The 17,978-nt window shown below is 38.1% G+C and overlaps 1 protein-coding gene across 3 annotated transcripts in view; it reads right to left on the bottom strand.

The window, feature by feature from the left end:
- The window catches only part of NWD2 (NACHT and WD repeat domain containing 2), a 174,723-nt gene that overhangs the window by 14,689 nt on the left and 142,056 nt on the right, over positions 1-17,978 (bottom strand). For all 3 annotated transcript variants that reach the window (XR_013369338.1, XM_077879801.1, XM_077879803.1), the window contains 2 exons: positions 10,462-10,665; positions 1,307-1,451 (listed from right to left, as the gene is read on the bottom strand). Coding sequence is in view for 2 of the 3 variants with exons in the window: in XM_077879801.1 (XP_077735927.1) it covers positions 1,307-1,451; positions 10,462-10,665 (349 nt within the window). In the remaining variant the exon portion in view is untranslated. The remainder of the gene's footprint in view (positions 1-1,306; positions 1,452-10,461; positions 10,666-17,978) is intronic.

The raw sequence follows: 17,978 nt of genomic DNA on the forward strand, positions 1-17,978 counted from the left end.
GTTTAACCCACTGAGCCACCCAAGTGCCCCCTTCATTATCAATTTTTAAGATAAATGTTATATATCTGCTTCCTTTTACCCAGTAGTGTTTGTCCTCTGGAAACTATGACTGACCTACTCCTTCAGCTTTTTTGTGCATCCTTCAAAAATAAAACCTTTCTATGGCTGAAAAAGGCTAACAATCGAATCCCTGCTTTGTGGATTTTTATTTGAAGGTTAAATTAGATCCTGCCCCTCCCTTACCTCTTCATCTCTCAGCCTCCAGTGACTTCCCAACTGACCCAGAATAAAACATAAGGTTCTAATTATGGCTTCATCTCTCCCTCCCCAGGCCGGCCACCTTTACCTTCTTCCTCCTCTGGGGACTTACTAAGCGCATTCCTGTCTCAGGGATCTTGAACCTGGCAGCCCATCCTCAGAATTTCCTACCTTAGATATGGCACAGCTGGCTCCCTTTGTCATGCAGCTCAGAGTCCTGTCCTTACTGCCTGCTCCGTCTACCTGTGGACCCCCATATCCTTCATCAGCCCCTACTACTGTGTCTTGCTTATTCACATTGCATATTGCTTGGCCTTCCTGAAGGAATCTTGTTCAGTTTTTTAAAAAATATATTATTGTTATTATTTTTAGATTTTATTTATTTAATTAATGTATTCATTCATTCATTCATTTAGTCATTCACAGAGAGAGAGAGGCAGAGACATAGGCAGAGGGAGAAGCAGGCTCCCTATGGGAATTGATCTCAGGACTTCAGGATCATGACCTGAGCCAAAGGCAGATGCTCAACCACTGAGCCACCCAGGTGCCTCCCGACCCCCATTCATTTATTTGATTGCTTGCCTATCATTTTGTTTCCCCCACTAAAAAATAAGTTCGGAGAGAGAGAGAGAGAGAGAGAGAGAGAGAGAGAGAGAGAGAGAGACCTTGCCTGGTGTGTTGTTGGATCCTCGGTGCCTGGCTCATAGCAGGCACTCAACAAATGTTTACTGAGTGAGCAAGTGAATGGACGCATGAACAGAATGAATGAATGAACTGAGAACATTGGCAGAATCTGGTCTGATATATGCAGCCTCCTCTGACTTCTCTTAAAAATCACACGTTCTGGAGAAGTCCTCCAATTAAGTAAAGGCTTATCAATTGGTTAAAAGAAAAGAACACTTGTCTCTGGAGGAGAAGGAAACATTTAGAAAAACTAAATTTCATCGGGCAGTAAATGAAATGAAATTTGTAGACCCATAAAAGGGAAGCTGTGGATGCATCTATTACTTGTCTGTTCCTTAGTTTACTGAGGGTGTGTAAAAATTACCTGAGAACAGGTACCTCTTAGCTTGGCTATATTTCATTTTCCCCTTTTCATGTAACAGTTTTACAGCAGCCTTAAATATCTTCTTGATCTCATCTGATATCTCTTGCCAGGTCTTCTCATTGTCAGCTTTGGCAGAAGGCTGCATCTATGAAAACATAAAAGTGAGATGTTAGTCTTAAAATCATCAAAGAAAAAAATCAATATTTAAGCACAAGGAAAACTATTATTTGGAGGTCTATTGTGTGCCAATGTCTCCTATGAAGGTGCTTAATAGGCCATATCTCGTTTGATCCCCCCAATAACCCTGAAAGTTAGACATTATATCTACGTTATGTGTGAATTTTCCCAGATTACACAGAATTTGTCTATTGGGCTTTCTTAGACAATGTACTTATCGCTGTCTCTCTCTCTCTCTCTCTCTCTTTTTACATTTTTATTTTAGTTCCAGTTAGTTAACACGGTGTTATATTAGTTTCAGGTATACAATATAGAGATTCAATACCTGTACAACACCTGGTGCTCCTCCTGGTGCAGAGCACTTAATCCCCATCCCCTATTTTACCCATCCCCTCCTTCCTGTCTTGTGACCATCAGTTTGTTCTCTATAGTTAAGAGTCTGTTTCTTGGTTTCTCTCTCTCCTTCCCTCCTCTCTTTTTCCCTTTGCTTATTTGATTTGTTTCCTAAATTCCACATATGATCAAAATAATATGGTATTTGTCTTTCTCTGACTTATTTTGCTTAGTATAATACTCTCTAGCTCCATCCATGTCATTGCAAATGGCAAGATTTCATTCTTTTTTTAGCGTTGAATAAGATTCCATTGGATATCTATACCACAGCTTCTTTATCACTTCATTGGTTGATGGACACTTGGGCTACATTCATATCTTTGCAATTGTAAATAATGCTGCTATAAACCTAGAGATGCAACTAACTCTTTGAATTTGTGCTCTGTATTTTTGGGAATAAATACCCAGTAGTGTGATTGTGGGATCATAGAGTAGTTCTATTTTCAAGTTTTTAGGGAATCTCTATACTGTTTTCCAGAGTGGCTGCCCCAGTTTGCATTCCTAGCAACCTTGCAAGAGGGTTCCCCTTTCTCCACATCCTCGCCAATGCCTGTTGTTTCTTGTGTTGTTGATTTTAGACATTCTGACAGGTGGGAGGTGATGTCTCATTGTGATTTTGATTTGCGTTTTCCTGATGATGCGTGATGTTGAGCAACTTCCCATGTGTCTGTTTGCCATCGGTATGTCTTCTTCTTCTTTTTTAAAATCTTTTTTTAAAAAGATTTTATTTATTTACTCATGAAAGAGAGAGGGGGCGGGCAGAGACACAGGCAGAGGGAGAAGCAGGCTCCATGCAGGGAGCCCGACGTGGGACTCGATCCTGGGTCTCCAGGATCAGGCCCTGGACTGAAGGCGGCACCAAACCACTGAGCCACCTGGGCTGCCCCATTGGTATGTCTTCTTTGGAGAAATGTGTGTTCATGTCTCCTGCCCATTTTTAAAATTGGATTATTTGATTTTTGGGTGTTGAATTTTATAAGTTCTTTATATATTTTGGGTACCAGTCCTTTATTGGATAAGTCATTTGAAAATATCTTCTCCCATTCCATAGGTTGCCTTTTAATTTTGTTGATTGTTTTCTTCCCTGTGCAGAAGCTTTTTATTTTGATGTGGTCCTAGTAATTTATTTTTCCTTTTGTTTCCCTTAGCTCAGGAGGCATATTTAGAAAAGAGTTGCTATGACTGATGTAAAAGAGGTTACTACCTATTTTTTCTTTGAGGAATTTATGGTTTCAGGTGTCACATTTAGGTCTTTAATCGATTTTGAATTTATTTGTATGTATGGTATAAGAAAGTGGATTATTTCTTTTGCATGTTGCTGTCCAGTTTTCCCAACACCATTTGTTGAAGAGACTGTCCTTTTCCCACTGGATATTCCTTCCTGCTTTGTGGAAGATCAATTGACCATATAGTTGTGGGTTTATACTTTGTTTTTTATTCTGTTCCATTGATCTATGGGTCTATTTTTGTGCCAGTACCACACTGTTTAGATCATGACAGATTTGTAATATAACTTGAAGTCCAGAATTATGATGCCTTCAGTTTGCTTTTCTTTTTCTTCTTTAAAGAATTTATTTATTTATTCATGAGAGACAGAGACAGAGAGAGAGAGAGAGAGAGAGAGAGAGAGAGGCAGAAACATAGGCAGAGGGAGAAGCAGGCCCCATGCAGGAAGCCCGATGTGGGACTCGATCCCAGGACTCTGGGATCACACCCTGAGCCAAAGGCAAATGCTTAACTCCTGAGCCACCCAGGCAACCCTGCTTTTCTTTTTCAAGGTTGCTTTAGCTATTCAGGGACATTTGTGGTTCTCTACAAATTTTAGGATTGTTTGTTCTAGTTCTGTGAAAAATTCTTTTGGTAGTTTGATAGAGATTGCATTAAATGTGTAGATTATTTTGGGCAGCATAGACATTTTAACAATATTTGTTAACCCATTAGCATGGAATGTCTTTCCATTTCTTTGTGTCATCAATTTCTTTCAACAGTGCTTTATAGTTTTCAGAGTATAGTTCATTCACCTCCTTGGTTAGATTTATTCCTAGGTATCTTATTATTTTTGAAGCAATTATAAATGGGATTATTTTCTTAATTTCTCTTTCTGCTGCTTCCATTATTGGTATGGAAGATGCAGCAGATATCTGTACACTGATTTTGTATAATGTGACTTTACTGAATTCATGTATCAGTTCTAGCAGTTTTTTTGGTTGAGTCTTTCTGGGTTTTCTATTTTTAGTATCATATCATCTGCAAATAATGAAAGTTTTACTTCTTGGTAATTTACCTTTTATTTCTTTTTCTTGTCTGATTGCTATGGCTAGGACTTCCAGTACTATGTTGAAAAAAAGTGGTGAAAGTGGACATCCTTGCTTTGTTCCTGACCTTAGGGGAGTATCTCAGTTTTTCCCCATAGAAAGCAATATTAATTGTGAGTTTTTCATTTGTGGCCTTTATTATGTTGAGGTATGTTCCCTCTCAATCTATTTTGTGGAGGGTTTTTATCATGAATGGATGTTGTGCTTTGTCAAATGCTTTTTCTTAGTCTATTGAAATGATCATATGGTTCTTAGCCTTTCTCTTATTAATGTGGTGTATCACATTGATTGATTTGTGAATATTGAACCATCTTTGTAACCCAGGAATAAATCCCACTTGATTATGGTGAGTGATTTTTTAAATGTATTGTTGAATTCAGTTTGCTAATATTTTATTGAGGGTTTTTGCATCTATGTTCATCAGGGATATTGGCTTGTATTTCACTCTTTTAGTGGTATCTTTATCCAGTTTGGTATCAGGATAATGCCAGCCTCATAGAATGAGTTTGGAAGTTTCCTTTCTACTTCTATTTTTTGGAATAGTTTGAGGAGAATAGGTATTAACTCTTCTATAAATGTTTGTAGAGTTCTCCTGTGAACATCTGGTCCTGGACTTTTGTTTGTTGGGAGTTTTTTGATTACTGATTCTTTCTTTCTTTCTTTCTTTCTTTCTTTCTTTCTTTCTTTCTTTCTTTCTTTCTTTCTTCTTTCTTTCTTTCTTTCATTACATTTCTTTTTTTTCTTTTTTTATAATAAATTTATTTTTTATTGGTGTTCAATTTACCAATATACAGAATAACACCCAGTGTTCATCCCGTCAAGTGCCCCCCTCAGTGCTCGTCACCCATTCATCCCCACCCCCCGCCCTCCTCTCCTTCCACCTCCCCTAGTTCATTTCCCAGAGTTAGGAGTCTTTATGTTCTGTCTCCCTTTTAATTACATTTCTTTGCTGGTTATCAGTCTGTTCAAATTTTCTACTTCACCCTATTTCTGTTTTGAAAGTTTATATGTTTCTAGGAATTTATCCATTTCTTCTAGGTTGTGCAATTTGTGAGCATATAGCTTTTCGTAATATTCTTTTATAATTGTTTGTATTTCTGTGATGTTGGTTATTATTTCTCCTCTCTCATTTGTGATTTTATTTATTTAAATCCTTTCTCTTTTTTTTTCTTGATAAATCTGACTATATAGGTTTATCAGTTTTACTGTTTTTTTTTCCAAAGGACCAGGTCTTGGTTTCATTGATCTGTTCTATTGTGTGTGGGTATTTTTTTTATAGTTTCTATATCATTTATTTCTGCTCTAATATATTACTTCTCTCTTTCTGCTGGTTTTAGTTTTGTTTTAGTCTTGTTTTAGGTTTTGTTTGTTGTTCTTTCTCTAGCTCCTTTAAGTGTAAGGTTAGGTTGTTTATTTGACATTTTTCTTGTTTCTTGAGGTAGGTTATATTGTTTTAAAGTTCTCTCTTATGTATTTTTAAATTTTTTTTATTTTAAAGATTTTATTTTTTCATGAGAGACACAGAAAGAGAGTTAGAGACACGGGCAGAGGAAGAAGCAGGCTCCATGCAGGGAGCCCCATGTGGGACTTGATCCCGGGTCTCCAGGATCACACCCTGGTCCAAAGGCAGGCGCTAAACTGCTGAGCCACCCAGGCTGTCCTCTTTTGTACTTTTTTAAATTTCTTCTTTTATTTGCTGGTTGACCATTGTTTAGTAGCATGCTGTTTAATCTCCATGTACTTGTGGTCTTTCTAGATATTTTTCCAGTGGTTGACTTCAAATTTCATAGCATTGTGGTCAGAAAAGTTGCAAGGTATAACTTGATATTCTTGTATTTTTTGAGGTTTGTTTTATGGGCTAATATTTGGTCTATTCTGGAGAATGTTCCAGGTGCATTTGAAAAGCATGTGTCTTTTGCTCTTTTAGGGTGGAATGTTCTGACTATATCTGTTAAATCCATCTGTTCTGGTGTGTCATTCATAGCCATTGTTTCCTTGTTGATTTTCTGTTTAGATGATCTATCTATTGATGTTAAGTGGGGTGTTAAAGTCCCCTTGTATTATTGTATTATTATCTATTAGTTCCTTTATGTTTGTTATGAACTGTTTTATGTATTTGGGTGCTTCTATGTTGGGTGCATAAGTATTTACAATTGTTATATCTTCTTGTTGAATTGTCCTCTTTATCATTGTATAGTGACCTTCTTTTTCTTTTGTTACAGTCTTTGTTTTAAAGTCTATTTTGTCCCATATAAATATTGCTACTCCAGCTTTGACATACATTTGCATGATGTGTGTTTCTACATCCCCTCACTTTCAGTCCAAAACTGTCTTTAGATCTAAAATGAGTCTCGTGTAGGCAAGCATACAGATGGGTCTTGTTGTTTAATCCATTCTGTCATCCTCTGTCTTTTGATTGGAGCATGTACTCTATTTATATTCAAAGCAATTATTTATAAATATGTATTTATTACTATTTTATTATATACTTTGTGGTTGTTTCTGAAGATTTTTTCTGATCTTTTTTTGTCTTTTTTTCAGGTTTTGTTGATTTTCTTTAGTGGTATATTTATATTCCTTTCCCTTTATTCTTTGCATATTTATTAGTGGTTTTTCACTTATGTTACCATTAGGTTTGTATATAACCACATCTATATATGCAGTCTATATTAAATTGATGGTTATTTAAGTTTGAATCCATTCTTTTCACCTGTCATCCCCACGTTTTAGGTATGTGTTATTTATTATATTTTACATCCTTTTTTTTTTTTTGGTGAATACCTTGGCTGATTTTTTTTTTTTTTACAGAAATATTCACTTTTATTGCTTTTGTTTTTCCTACTTTTATACTGTCACTTTTGGTCTCTCCCTTCCCTCAAAGAGCTTCCTTTGATATTTCTTGCAGGGCTGGTTTAATAGTTATGAACTCCTTTAGTTTTTATTTGTCTGGAAAACTCTTTATCCTTTTATCTTTTTTGAATGATAGCCATGCTGGAAAGAGTATTCTTGGCTGAAGATTTTTCCCATTTAGCACTTTGAATATATCATGCTACTCTTTTCTGGCTTGCAAAGTTTCTGTTTGAAAAACCTTGTGCTAGCCTTATGGGTTTTGTCTTATAAGTTACTGACTTCTTTTGTCTTGCCAATTTAAAATTTTTTTCTTTATCACTAGATTTTGCCAATTTAATTACAATATGTCTAGGTGTGGGTCTGCTTTTGTTGACTTTGATGGGAGTTCTCTGTGTTTCCTGGAGCTGGTTATCTGTTTCCCTGTCTAGGTGAGGGAAGTTTTCATCTACTGTTTCTTCAAATAAATTTTCTGTCTCCTTTTCTCTCTTCTTTTTCTGGTACTTCTAATAATATGAATAATAATTACACTTGATGGAGTCACTGAGTTCCCTAAGTCTATTTTCATTTTTCATAATTCTTTTTTTCTTTTTTGTTCAGCTTTATTTCTTTCCATTAGTCTGTCTTCTGGGTCAGTAATTCATTCCTCTGTTTCTTCCATCCTGCTATTCATTCCATCAAGTGTGTGGAATTTCATTTATTGAACTCTTTATGTTATTCCTTTTCTCTGTGTTATAGGTTTCATTCATGTCTTCCACCCTTTTCTCAAGTCCAGTGAGTATCCTTATGATCATTGCTTTAAATTCTCTATCAGGCATGTTAGTTATAGCTGTTTCACTTAGAAATAAGGCTGTGGCTTTGTCTTATTCTTTCACATGGGGTAAATTTCTCTATCTCCTCATGTTGTTTGCCTCTTTGTGTCTGTTTCTCTGTGTTAATAAAGTCAGCTAGGTCTTCTTCTCTTGAAAGTAGTGACAAAAAAAAAGAAAAAAAAGAAAGTAGTGACTTTATGAAGAAGAGGTCTTGGAGCGCCCTGCAGTGCAGTGTTCCCTGTCTACCAGAAACTGGCACTTCAGGAGAGTATCCTATGTGTGTTACTTATGCCCTGCTTTTGTGTTAGAGTCACTTTTCTTTTCAATGAAGTCATCTGCACTGACTGCACTGACTTTGCCTGTTGTTGTCTGCTGTGTTAGTGGGACCCAGGCAGGCCAACTCTGAGGGTGCAAGATCACTGGGGAATTTGGGATGGGGTGGTGGTGTTAGCAAAATTTGTGCTGGGCCTCTAGTCCTATGCCAGATCCCCAAAGTGCTAAGGCAGCTGGGGGCTGCATGCTAGGGTGGCCAGGGATGGAAGGCTGGGTAGGGTGCATGATGATGGCTAGATATGCCTGAGCCTGGTTTGAGATGGATGGCAGCACATGGCTGGGCATTGTGCAGTGGCAGCATGGTGTGAACATTTAACAAAATTTGCCCTGAGCCCTGGGCCGAGGCTAGAAGATTTGGAGTGGGTGAGTCCTCAGGAGAACTTGTGGGCATGGTGTACTACTTGCAGGTTAGGTAGAAAGTCCCTCTTGGGTTTTGATACAAATGTCCTAACAAAATGATCTCTTCAGTATCCTCTAAAGAGGCCAGGAAGTTAAAGGAGACATGCTCATATGTTTCCATTTCATTGTCTATAGCTGTTTCTTCATTTGTTTCTGATTTTCTAGGAAATCAGATGGGAGGATTGCCGACCAAGCAAGTAGCATGTATAGAGTCTTGGTGAAATCTTATTCATACATTCATTTATTTAATGATAATTTATGCAGAAATAGCAGGTGGGGTTTAGAGAATAACTTAAATTTCCCTAGAGGATCTTAGAATGACAAAGGGACAACTCAAGCCAATTAAATAGTAACATAACCAAACTGCTGTGTAGACCTGGTTTCTCGAGGTGTTAGGTTTTTTAATATCTATGTTTACTGGCAACTACATTTCCTCCTGACATATTTAACTGAGGAATGCCTTGTATTTGCCCTAATATTCTTATCCACAGAAGCAAGATTCTTGCAGATAATTACTTTGAATAATGCATGGAGGGGGAAGAAGAAAAATTAAGGATCCTGACATGATTTCATATGGCATGTAGAAAATACTTAATGTTACATATCAAAATGACAAATACACAAAGTTCTTAAAGGAACTGTTGCCAAGTCATAGCTGTCCTCTCAGAGATGCCTTGGCACTGATATCAAGGATGTTCTCTTTGGAAGAGAGATGGATATCTATGCCTTCTTTTCCCTCTCTAGGAATCCTATGCAAGGAAAAGGCACATCCATTTTCTCTCCTTTATTCTGTTTCAGGGGACATACAATAGATCCACTTAGGAACCAAGTTGGAGAGGAGACATTGATACTGTTTCCATCATACAAATACATGAATCAACCTCACTCCAAGATTCTACATTAGGTACAAGAATATAAATGATGTATGAAATAGTAAAGGAAAAATAACTGAGTTAAAAAAATGAGATACTTTAAAAATAGTAATAGCTAGGCAGGTTTTTAAAAGCTGCCTCCCCTTCCCAAAAAAACCTTTCACAAATCAAAAATATAACTGTTGAGCTTGAAAACTTTTTAAAAAAGATTTTATTTATTTATTCATGAGAGACACACACACAGAGAGAGAGAGAGAGAGAGAGAGAGAGAGAGGAAGAGGGAGAAGCAGGCTCCATGCAAGGAGCCCAACGTGGGACTCGATCCCAGGTCTCCAGGATCACACCCTACAGCACTAGACCACTGTGCCACCGGGGCTGCCCATGAGCTTGAAAACTTAATACATGAACAGAGTGGACACAGCTGAAGAAAGAAATTACTGAATTGGAAAAGACCTAAAGTGACATTCTGGACAGCAGCATGGAGAGCTAAGGAAATTGATTATATGAAAGAGTATCAAAGAGAAATGGAGGATAGTCTGAAATGGTCCAGTGTAAATCCAATGATAGAGCAAAAAAGAAAGAACAGAGGGAATAGAGGAAAGACATTATTTGATGAGATGAGAGTTGAGAACTTTCCAGAACAGAGAGAATACATGAATTCACAAATATAGGAAGCAAGACATATACCATTCAGAATAATGTAGACACATTATGGCAAAATGGGAAAAATAAGAATATTTTCAGAGAAACAGAGTTTACCACTAATAGACTTCCATTAATGGAACTTCCAAAGAAGGAAATAACCCCAGGAGGAAAGTTTGAGAGGCCCCCAAAAAAGATAAGTCAAATTGGAAAGTTTCTTAGCTTTGGATTTTGTGGTTAAAAGAAATGTAGGGTCCAAGGCAGAGTAACTTTGTTGTGCCTTTTCTGTGGAGGGAACCACCCCTGGATGACCAACAGTTGAAAGTAATGGACACGTACATACTTTGGAGAGAAAGATAACTCACTGCATTTTTATTGCTTTTCAGCATTTCCGATTTAGGTCTGAGGTAATAAGCTGCTGGCACTGAGTTCTCATCACGACAGTACCACTCTTCCAGAAGCTTGGTCTCCAGCTTTGCCTCTACGGCAGCATCCAAAATCATTTCAAACTCTGAGGCTTCAACTTCTCCAGGGATTCGGATGTTCCCATATTTTTCACCTAATAGTCCCTGTGTATCCACAAGAAAGTTCAGGTTAGTGTATCACCAAGAAAGTTCATTTTAGTATTCACATCATGTAGTTCCTCAATAAATATTAAATAGAAACAAGATACATTGTTCCATCACTTTTCTCTTTTAATCACGGTGGATAGTTTTTTCTCATGCATTATTTAATAAGCACAATTAGATCAATTATATTGTAATTATAATAAATTCATATAATGAGAATTGAGATTGCATATCACATCAGACAAATTCAAAATACAGAGTTTTGTAGCCAATTTATTTTCCCGAAGCTTACATAATACAACAAAAGCTGTTCTGCTCTGAGATTTTTTGTTTGTTCGTTCGTGACAAGGAAAAACGACATTCTGGGCTCTATGAAATACCACACATGTAAACTCTCAAACAGAAGGATTACTTTGTGAAGAGTTAACAATATATATTCTAAGCCCCAGATTTACGCAGCTACAAATGAAAGAAGTAGGAAATCACTGAATGTGATACTACAAGGGACGCCACTGCAACTAAAAATAATTGAAAATGTAAATAAGATATGTCATTTCCTCCTTATTAAATTGGCAAAAAAAAAAACATGCTCATGTTATGTGAAGGTGTGAGAAGATATCCACACGGTGCTGATGGGGGTGTAAATTGATCCAGTATTTCACTGAAGGGGATTGTGGCAAAATGTATTAAAAACCTTAAAAATCTATACAATTTTGGACTTGGCAACTTGTCTTCTGGGAAATTGTCTTTAGAAAATAATTAAGGATGTGCATAAAGACTTACCAGAATACTTATGCTGATACTGTTTTGACAGGAAGGAATTGGCATACCTTGGGAATACCATGGAATACCAACCTAAGCGTCCTGCGAATGGGAGCATTTAGTACACTATGGTACCTCTATTCAAAGTATGCAGCAAGTCATTTTAGAACTGTATGGGGGTAGAAAGATTTTTTTTTCCTTTTCAAGTTTTTATTCAAATTCCTGTTAGTTAACATACAGCCTAATGTCGGTTTCAGGTGTAGAATTTAGTGATCCATCACTCAATATGACACCCAGTGCTCACAACAAGTGCACTTTTTAATGCGCATCATCCATCTAGCCCTTCCCCCTGCCCTCTCCCCTCCAGTAACTCTCAGCTTGTTCTCTACAGTTAAGAGTCGGTTTTCTGGTTTGCCTCTCTTTTTTTCCTTTCCCCTCTATGTTCATCTGCTTTGTTTCTTAGATTTCACATATGAGTGAAATCATATGGTATTTGTCTTTCTCTGATTGACTTATTTCACTTAGCATAACACTTTATAGCTCCGTCCACATCATTGCAAACGGCAAGTTTTCATTCTTTTTATGGCTTAGTAATATTCCAGTGTGTGTGTGTGTGTGTGTGTGTGTGTGTGTGCACCACATCTTGATCCACTCATCAGTTGATGGACATTTGGGCTCTTCCATAATTTGGCTATTGTTGATAATGCTACTATAAACATCAGGGTGCACGTAGCCCTTCAAATCAGTATTTTTGTGTCCTTTGGGTAAATACCTAGTCGTGCATTTGCTGGGTTGCAGAAGATGTTTATAATACACTATTAAGTAAAAAGGTAAGTTACAAAACAGTATGTATAAGATGATTCCAATGTTTTATATACATTACATATATATATATATAAAAGAGAGAGAAGATCATGTATATATGTATATACAAACATACACATAAGAAAAATTTTATAAGAATGCACAGCAAAATTATCAATGGCTATCGTTGGATTGCTTTAAATTTACTAAGGTTGTTTTATGAATTTATTGGGCTTTCTTTAAGTTTATTTATTCTTAGTGATCTCTACACCCTCGGGCTCGAACTCACAACCCCGACATCAGATCAAGAGTCACATGCTCCACTGACTGAGCCAGCCAGGTGTCCCTGAAATTATTGCTTTTTTAATTAAAATCTTCTTTGTAGTAGGCATTAGTATCTTATGGTGAGAAAAACAACAGGCATTAAAAAGTTTTCAACCCAATGATGCTGTCTATACTACTTTGTGGGACAATACTTTCAAGCTTCCTCTAAATGTCTGCTTAAGCCTGCGGTTCTCAAATTGTGGTCCCCAGACCAGCAGCACCTGGGGATTTATCAGGCCTGCAAATTGTCAGGTCCCATCCCAAACTGACTAAGTCAGAAACTCTGGGAGTAGCGCTAAGCAATCAGTGTTTTTTTCTCAAGCCCTCAAGGTACCTGAACAACTGGGTTAAGCTAATAAAATTACCTTATATAGCATCTGGTATTTCAAATACTCTTCAATGTCTTATCTAGCAGAAACAGGGAAAGGATGTAAAGGAACCCTAAGACAAATCTATGCCATCCAAGACAAGTGTGTCTCCTTTATGGTTTCCATGGGAAGATTTTTCTTTAATCTGTGGGCACCTTCATCCTTATTTCCTGTTGACTTGCATCTTTACTATAAACTTTAAGTCCTGTTTACCCATTGGAATGTGAATCGTGGTTTGGCTTCCTTGGAGTACTTCTTACTACCTCTACCGCCTAAAACTGCAATATCCACAGTGTTTTTTCATCTCATACAGTAGACGAGAGAATTAAAGTCCTGGGTAGATCTGTATCCAAATAAATTCATAATGTAAACTGTTTTGCGAGATGGTAAGCCCCATAAGTGTTGAGGCCTGAGATGTTGGTTCCTAGCACATAGAAAAAAATATATATATTTTAAAAACCCTGTTTGTTAAACAAATGAATGAACCAAGATAGAGACGAAAACTTTAGACTGTTGTATTCATTTTTTAAAAACTATTTATTTATTTATTTTAGTGATAAAGAGAGAGCACAAATAGGTGGGATAGAGGGAGAAGGAGAGAGAGAATCTCAAGCTGACTCCATGTTGGGTGCAGAGCCCGATGTGGGGCTCAATCTCATGACCCTGAGATTATGAGCTAAGCTGAAACCAAGAGTCAGATTCTTAACTGACTGTGCCATTCAGGCATCCCTAGACTGTTTTGTTATTAGCTGTAGCTTCTTGTATTCAGAGATAATATTTCAGCTCTCAACAGGTAGAGCAACAATTTGGGAAGGTACCAGTCCTATCTGCAACCTTCATTTCAGCCTGTAGTCTTTTAATAAGTCCTGTCTAAACACATCCCTGGTTGGGCCATGCCCTGTGTCCTTGGAACATAATCCATCTCATCTAACTGGCTTACTCAAGCTGATTTTGGCTAACCGAACTTATCTTTTCAAGCTCAAGTCTCCTCACTACTAGCCTCAAAGACCAGGCAGGACGGAGACACAACCTGCTTGTCCTCTTTGGCTGCCTAAAGTCCCTTTGGAAAGGCCTTGAATGGAGGGACACTACCACTTTGGTCTGCATTGTTTCAGCATGGGAAACCGCTCTACAGAGGGTTCTCTTGAAATAAGGGCATTCTAACTCCAACTCACTGTATCAGCCAGAAGACCGAATGACAACACTTTTATTTCAATCTGCATATGTTTTGGGCTATTCTTGACAACAGGCTGTATGCAACAAAAATGATGTTATTTTGAGTTGTTTCTCACTTTCTGTTTTGTCAAGGAATAGCTGACATACAATGTTGCATTAGTTTCAGCTGTGTGGCATAGTGATTCAATATTTGTATACATTACAAAATGGTCACCACAGTAAGTCTGGCTACCATCTGTCACCATACGAAGTTGTTAGAATGTCATTGACTATACACTCTATGTGGTACATCGTATCCCCATTTATTTTGTACCTGGTAGCCTGTACCTCTCAATCTCCTTCACCCATTTCATCCATCTCCCCCCCTCCCTTCTGGAATCATCATTTTATTCTCACTTTCAATGTTCCTCTTCTAAAACCTCTCATGTGAAACTCAGGTAACTGAACAGGTGCAATCTCTCATCCTGCCACAGGTACAAAGGGAGATGAGGCTAGCCAGTCTGAGGATTATCCTATTTCTGTTGGCTAGTTCTGGATGAAAGATAGTCAGCATCTTCAGTCAGGACTGTCTGGCATGAGGAGTGAGATTTTAGTGCTGGGAGGAGCCATCCAGAAAAGCTATATGGGTAATGTAGAGAATAAGAAGACTTCAAAGCAGTAACCGCTGGAGGCATACAACATGGGTGGAGGGTCTGATGGACAGCCAGAGCATTAAACATGGGGCTTAGTAATTGACACTCTCCATCTAGCAGCCAATGAAGCCTAGGGGTATCATGAGCCTAGCTGCCAAGATCCAGGGACAAACTGACTGGATTTGGGGTATGGAGTAGGAAAGGACAAAATAGTGACTTTGCAAAACAGGATTGTATCCTACCACAGGACCGTCATCACTGCACTAGCAATTAATTAGCTGCTTGTTCTTTTTTTTTTTTTTTTAATTTTTTATTTATTTATGATAGTCACACAGAGAGAGAGAGAGAGAGAGGCAGAGACATAGGCAGAGGGAGAAGCAGGCTCCATGCACCGGGAGCCCGACGTGGGATTCGATCCCGGGTCTCCAGGATCGCGCCCTGGGCCAAAGGCAGGTGCCAAACCGCTGCGCCACCCAGGGATCCCTTTAGCTGCTTGTTCTTTATCTTTCTGCACTAACTGAGGTTGGTCCCAGAGTCCAGGGCAGCATCAGATCTATGGCTCAGTTTCTAAAGCGTGCATCATCAGGGTGCTTGTTAAAATGTAGGTTCTAAGACCACTTCTCAGACCTAAAGAACACTGTGGTTGGCAGCCCAGGATAGGAATTTTAAAATGAGATTACAAATGAATCTAGAATTTGAGAACCACTGTTATGGGCAAAGCCTATGTGGTCTCATGATTAATGGTTAGCAAGCATTGAAGAGGGGTAGGATGGAGAACACAGCAGATCATTATTACAGTTGAAGGCTATTCAAAAATAATTTTTTTTGAGTGGAACCACTGGCACAAAATACTATAATTATTTGATTTATAGAGTAAGGCAAAATGTATTTTAGAGTAGAAATACAAAAGAAGAAAAAATATCCTCATCCAATTCAAATAACAAATATATATCGAGTACCTACTATATATAAAGTGATAATATGGAACTTCAGAAAAGTAATAATGTGCTACAGGCTTAAAGTTTCTTATTGGATTGTTCTCCCCAAGTCTTTTCCTTCTATTGATTCTTCCTTTAGGTGGAATGCTCATAAATCATGAAGCAGTTACTTTTCAGGAGTCCAAGACAGGATTCTGTCTCAGTCTTATCTTCCTATTTGAGAAAGAGGAATAGCAAAAGAGTTTGCCACCAGATTTTTCAGGAAGACTTTATGGTGTTCTGTGTATTTACAACTTCAAGGTAACACACAAAGCATTCCTATGTCTGCCAGGACTAGAGACAGTCAGTGTAGACAAAGAGTCAGTTAAGTTAATTGCAAAGTCAGGCTCAATGGTGAATGGCTCCAAGTAGGAGTAGAGATACAGGACCATGCCTAAGAGTCTAGCAGTCAGATTCAAGGTGGCAAGACCATGTCTAAGTTGGTTTCCTAATCAGATGATTCTTTAGCTCTGCAGCCATAGGACAGTATCCATGAATAATTACAGAAACTATGAGCGAGAAGGCATCCTCCTCTGTCCACTGGCAATAAAATAGTCACCCCCACCACGAAAGGAGAAACAATCCATCCACATCCTTCTGACTCCAATGCTCAAGAAGGTCATTTTTTGCTCAGTTAAACCAACCTCGCCACTTTGTAGGAGAAATTTGGTGGCAGGTTGAGGGATTACATTCAATTTTGCATTGAGGTCCATTTTTATTAAGTACACCATTGATCAATCTGCCTGCATGACCCTATGTGGAAGAAATGCATATGTCTGAAATAATTTTCAACTTTTTGTTGAATTGCTTAACACGCTGTCAATATACATAGGGATATAAATATATGGGATTTCTCCTGTCTGAAGAAATCCATAATCACCTCTCCTACCCACTAATCAAATGTGAAAACATTGAAATTACCCATTCTTCAACATTGAAGATATGTTAGTTAGGCAAGTAGAAGCAGTCTAAGTTCTCAAATACAATCAGGGAATTAAATTCAAATGGTTGAAAAACCTAAGAAAATCGTCTGCTATTTTCACTGTAGTTTCTGCATGTAAAATTCTAGCATAAGAAATACTTTCAGACGCTTTGGAACTGGATAGATGTAAATGTAAACGTATTAAATGCCACCGAGTTGTGCACATTAAAATGGTTAATTTTTTACATTTTCAAACTTTTTTGGGAGGGAGCATGGATGTGTGGGTGGGAAAGGGGCAGAGGGAGAGGGAGACAGAGAGGATCTTAAGCAGACTCCACGCTGAGATGACTTGGGGCTTGATCTCACAACCCCAAGATCATGACTTGAGCCAAAATCAAGTCAGACACTTAACAATTAACTGAGCCACCCAGGCACCCCAAAATGGTTAATTTTATTTTATGTGAATTTCACCTCAATTTTGAAAAAAAAATTCTGAATTTTTAAATTCTTTGCAACCAGGGGCTTAAATATAAAAGGGCTCTCCTTTTTGTAGCTCCCTTCCTTTCTTTATATGCTGATATGGATACATCTAAGCTATTGACTTTAAAGGCTTAGAGATAACATTTTCTTTCCTCTTGATTTTTCTTTTCTCTTGGGCAAATGCGGACTCCCTCCCCACACACCTCTGCTCTTCTTGGGATTTGTTTCTGCCTGGGCCTGCAAGTGAGAATCTCTGGGGTGTGAGTCTGATGGTGTGCAGTTTATATTGTAGCAAAAAGAACAGATGGATTGAAATACCGTCAAAGGCATTGGGGAGTTCAGTGTGTCTTTGCTTTTTTCTATTGTGGGATGCCAGGAAAGACACGCGAGGGCCGTCTTTTTGGGGTTATGGATGCCCTGTTTTGGAGGCAGGTGGACAGGAGCTCTCTGGGCCACTATTTATGAGCCCAACACGGGGGCAGCTGGAAGGAAAAGGGGAGATCTCCCCCCACAGTGGTGCTACAACAAAAGCAATTCTCCATAAGTGCCCTGGTCCCCTAACTTAGTTACCAATGTAAGACAGGTGTAAGCTGTCTTAGTCCTTCCTCCTGTAAGCTTCCCTTTTATTTATTAAAATAAAACCCACATTTTTATATATACAATTTCCCCTGATGACTCTGTGAAGTAGGTGGAGTTGCCGAAGAACACCCTATCTCACCGATCTCAGCTGGCTTGCCTAAGACTACTTCTCTAAGAAGACTTGGTAGTACCAGCACTTGAATATGGGGCTTTTAATTCAATAACCTCATCCTACTTCATCAAGTTATTGTGCTGTGTTCCCTTCTAAAAGTGCCTTCAGGTAACTTAT

Source organism: Canis aureus, chromosome 2 (assembly GCF_053574225.1).
Source record: "Canis aureus isolate CA01 chromosome 2, VMU_Caureus_v.1.0, whole genome shotgun sequence".
In the NCBI taxonomy this organism is placed as follows: Eukaryota; Metazoa; Chordata; class Mammalia; order Carnivora; family Canidae; genus Canis; species Canis aureus.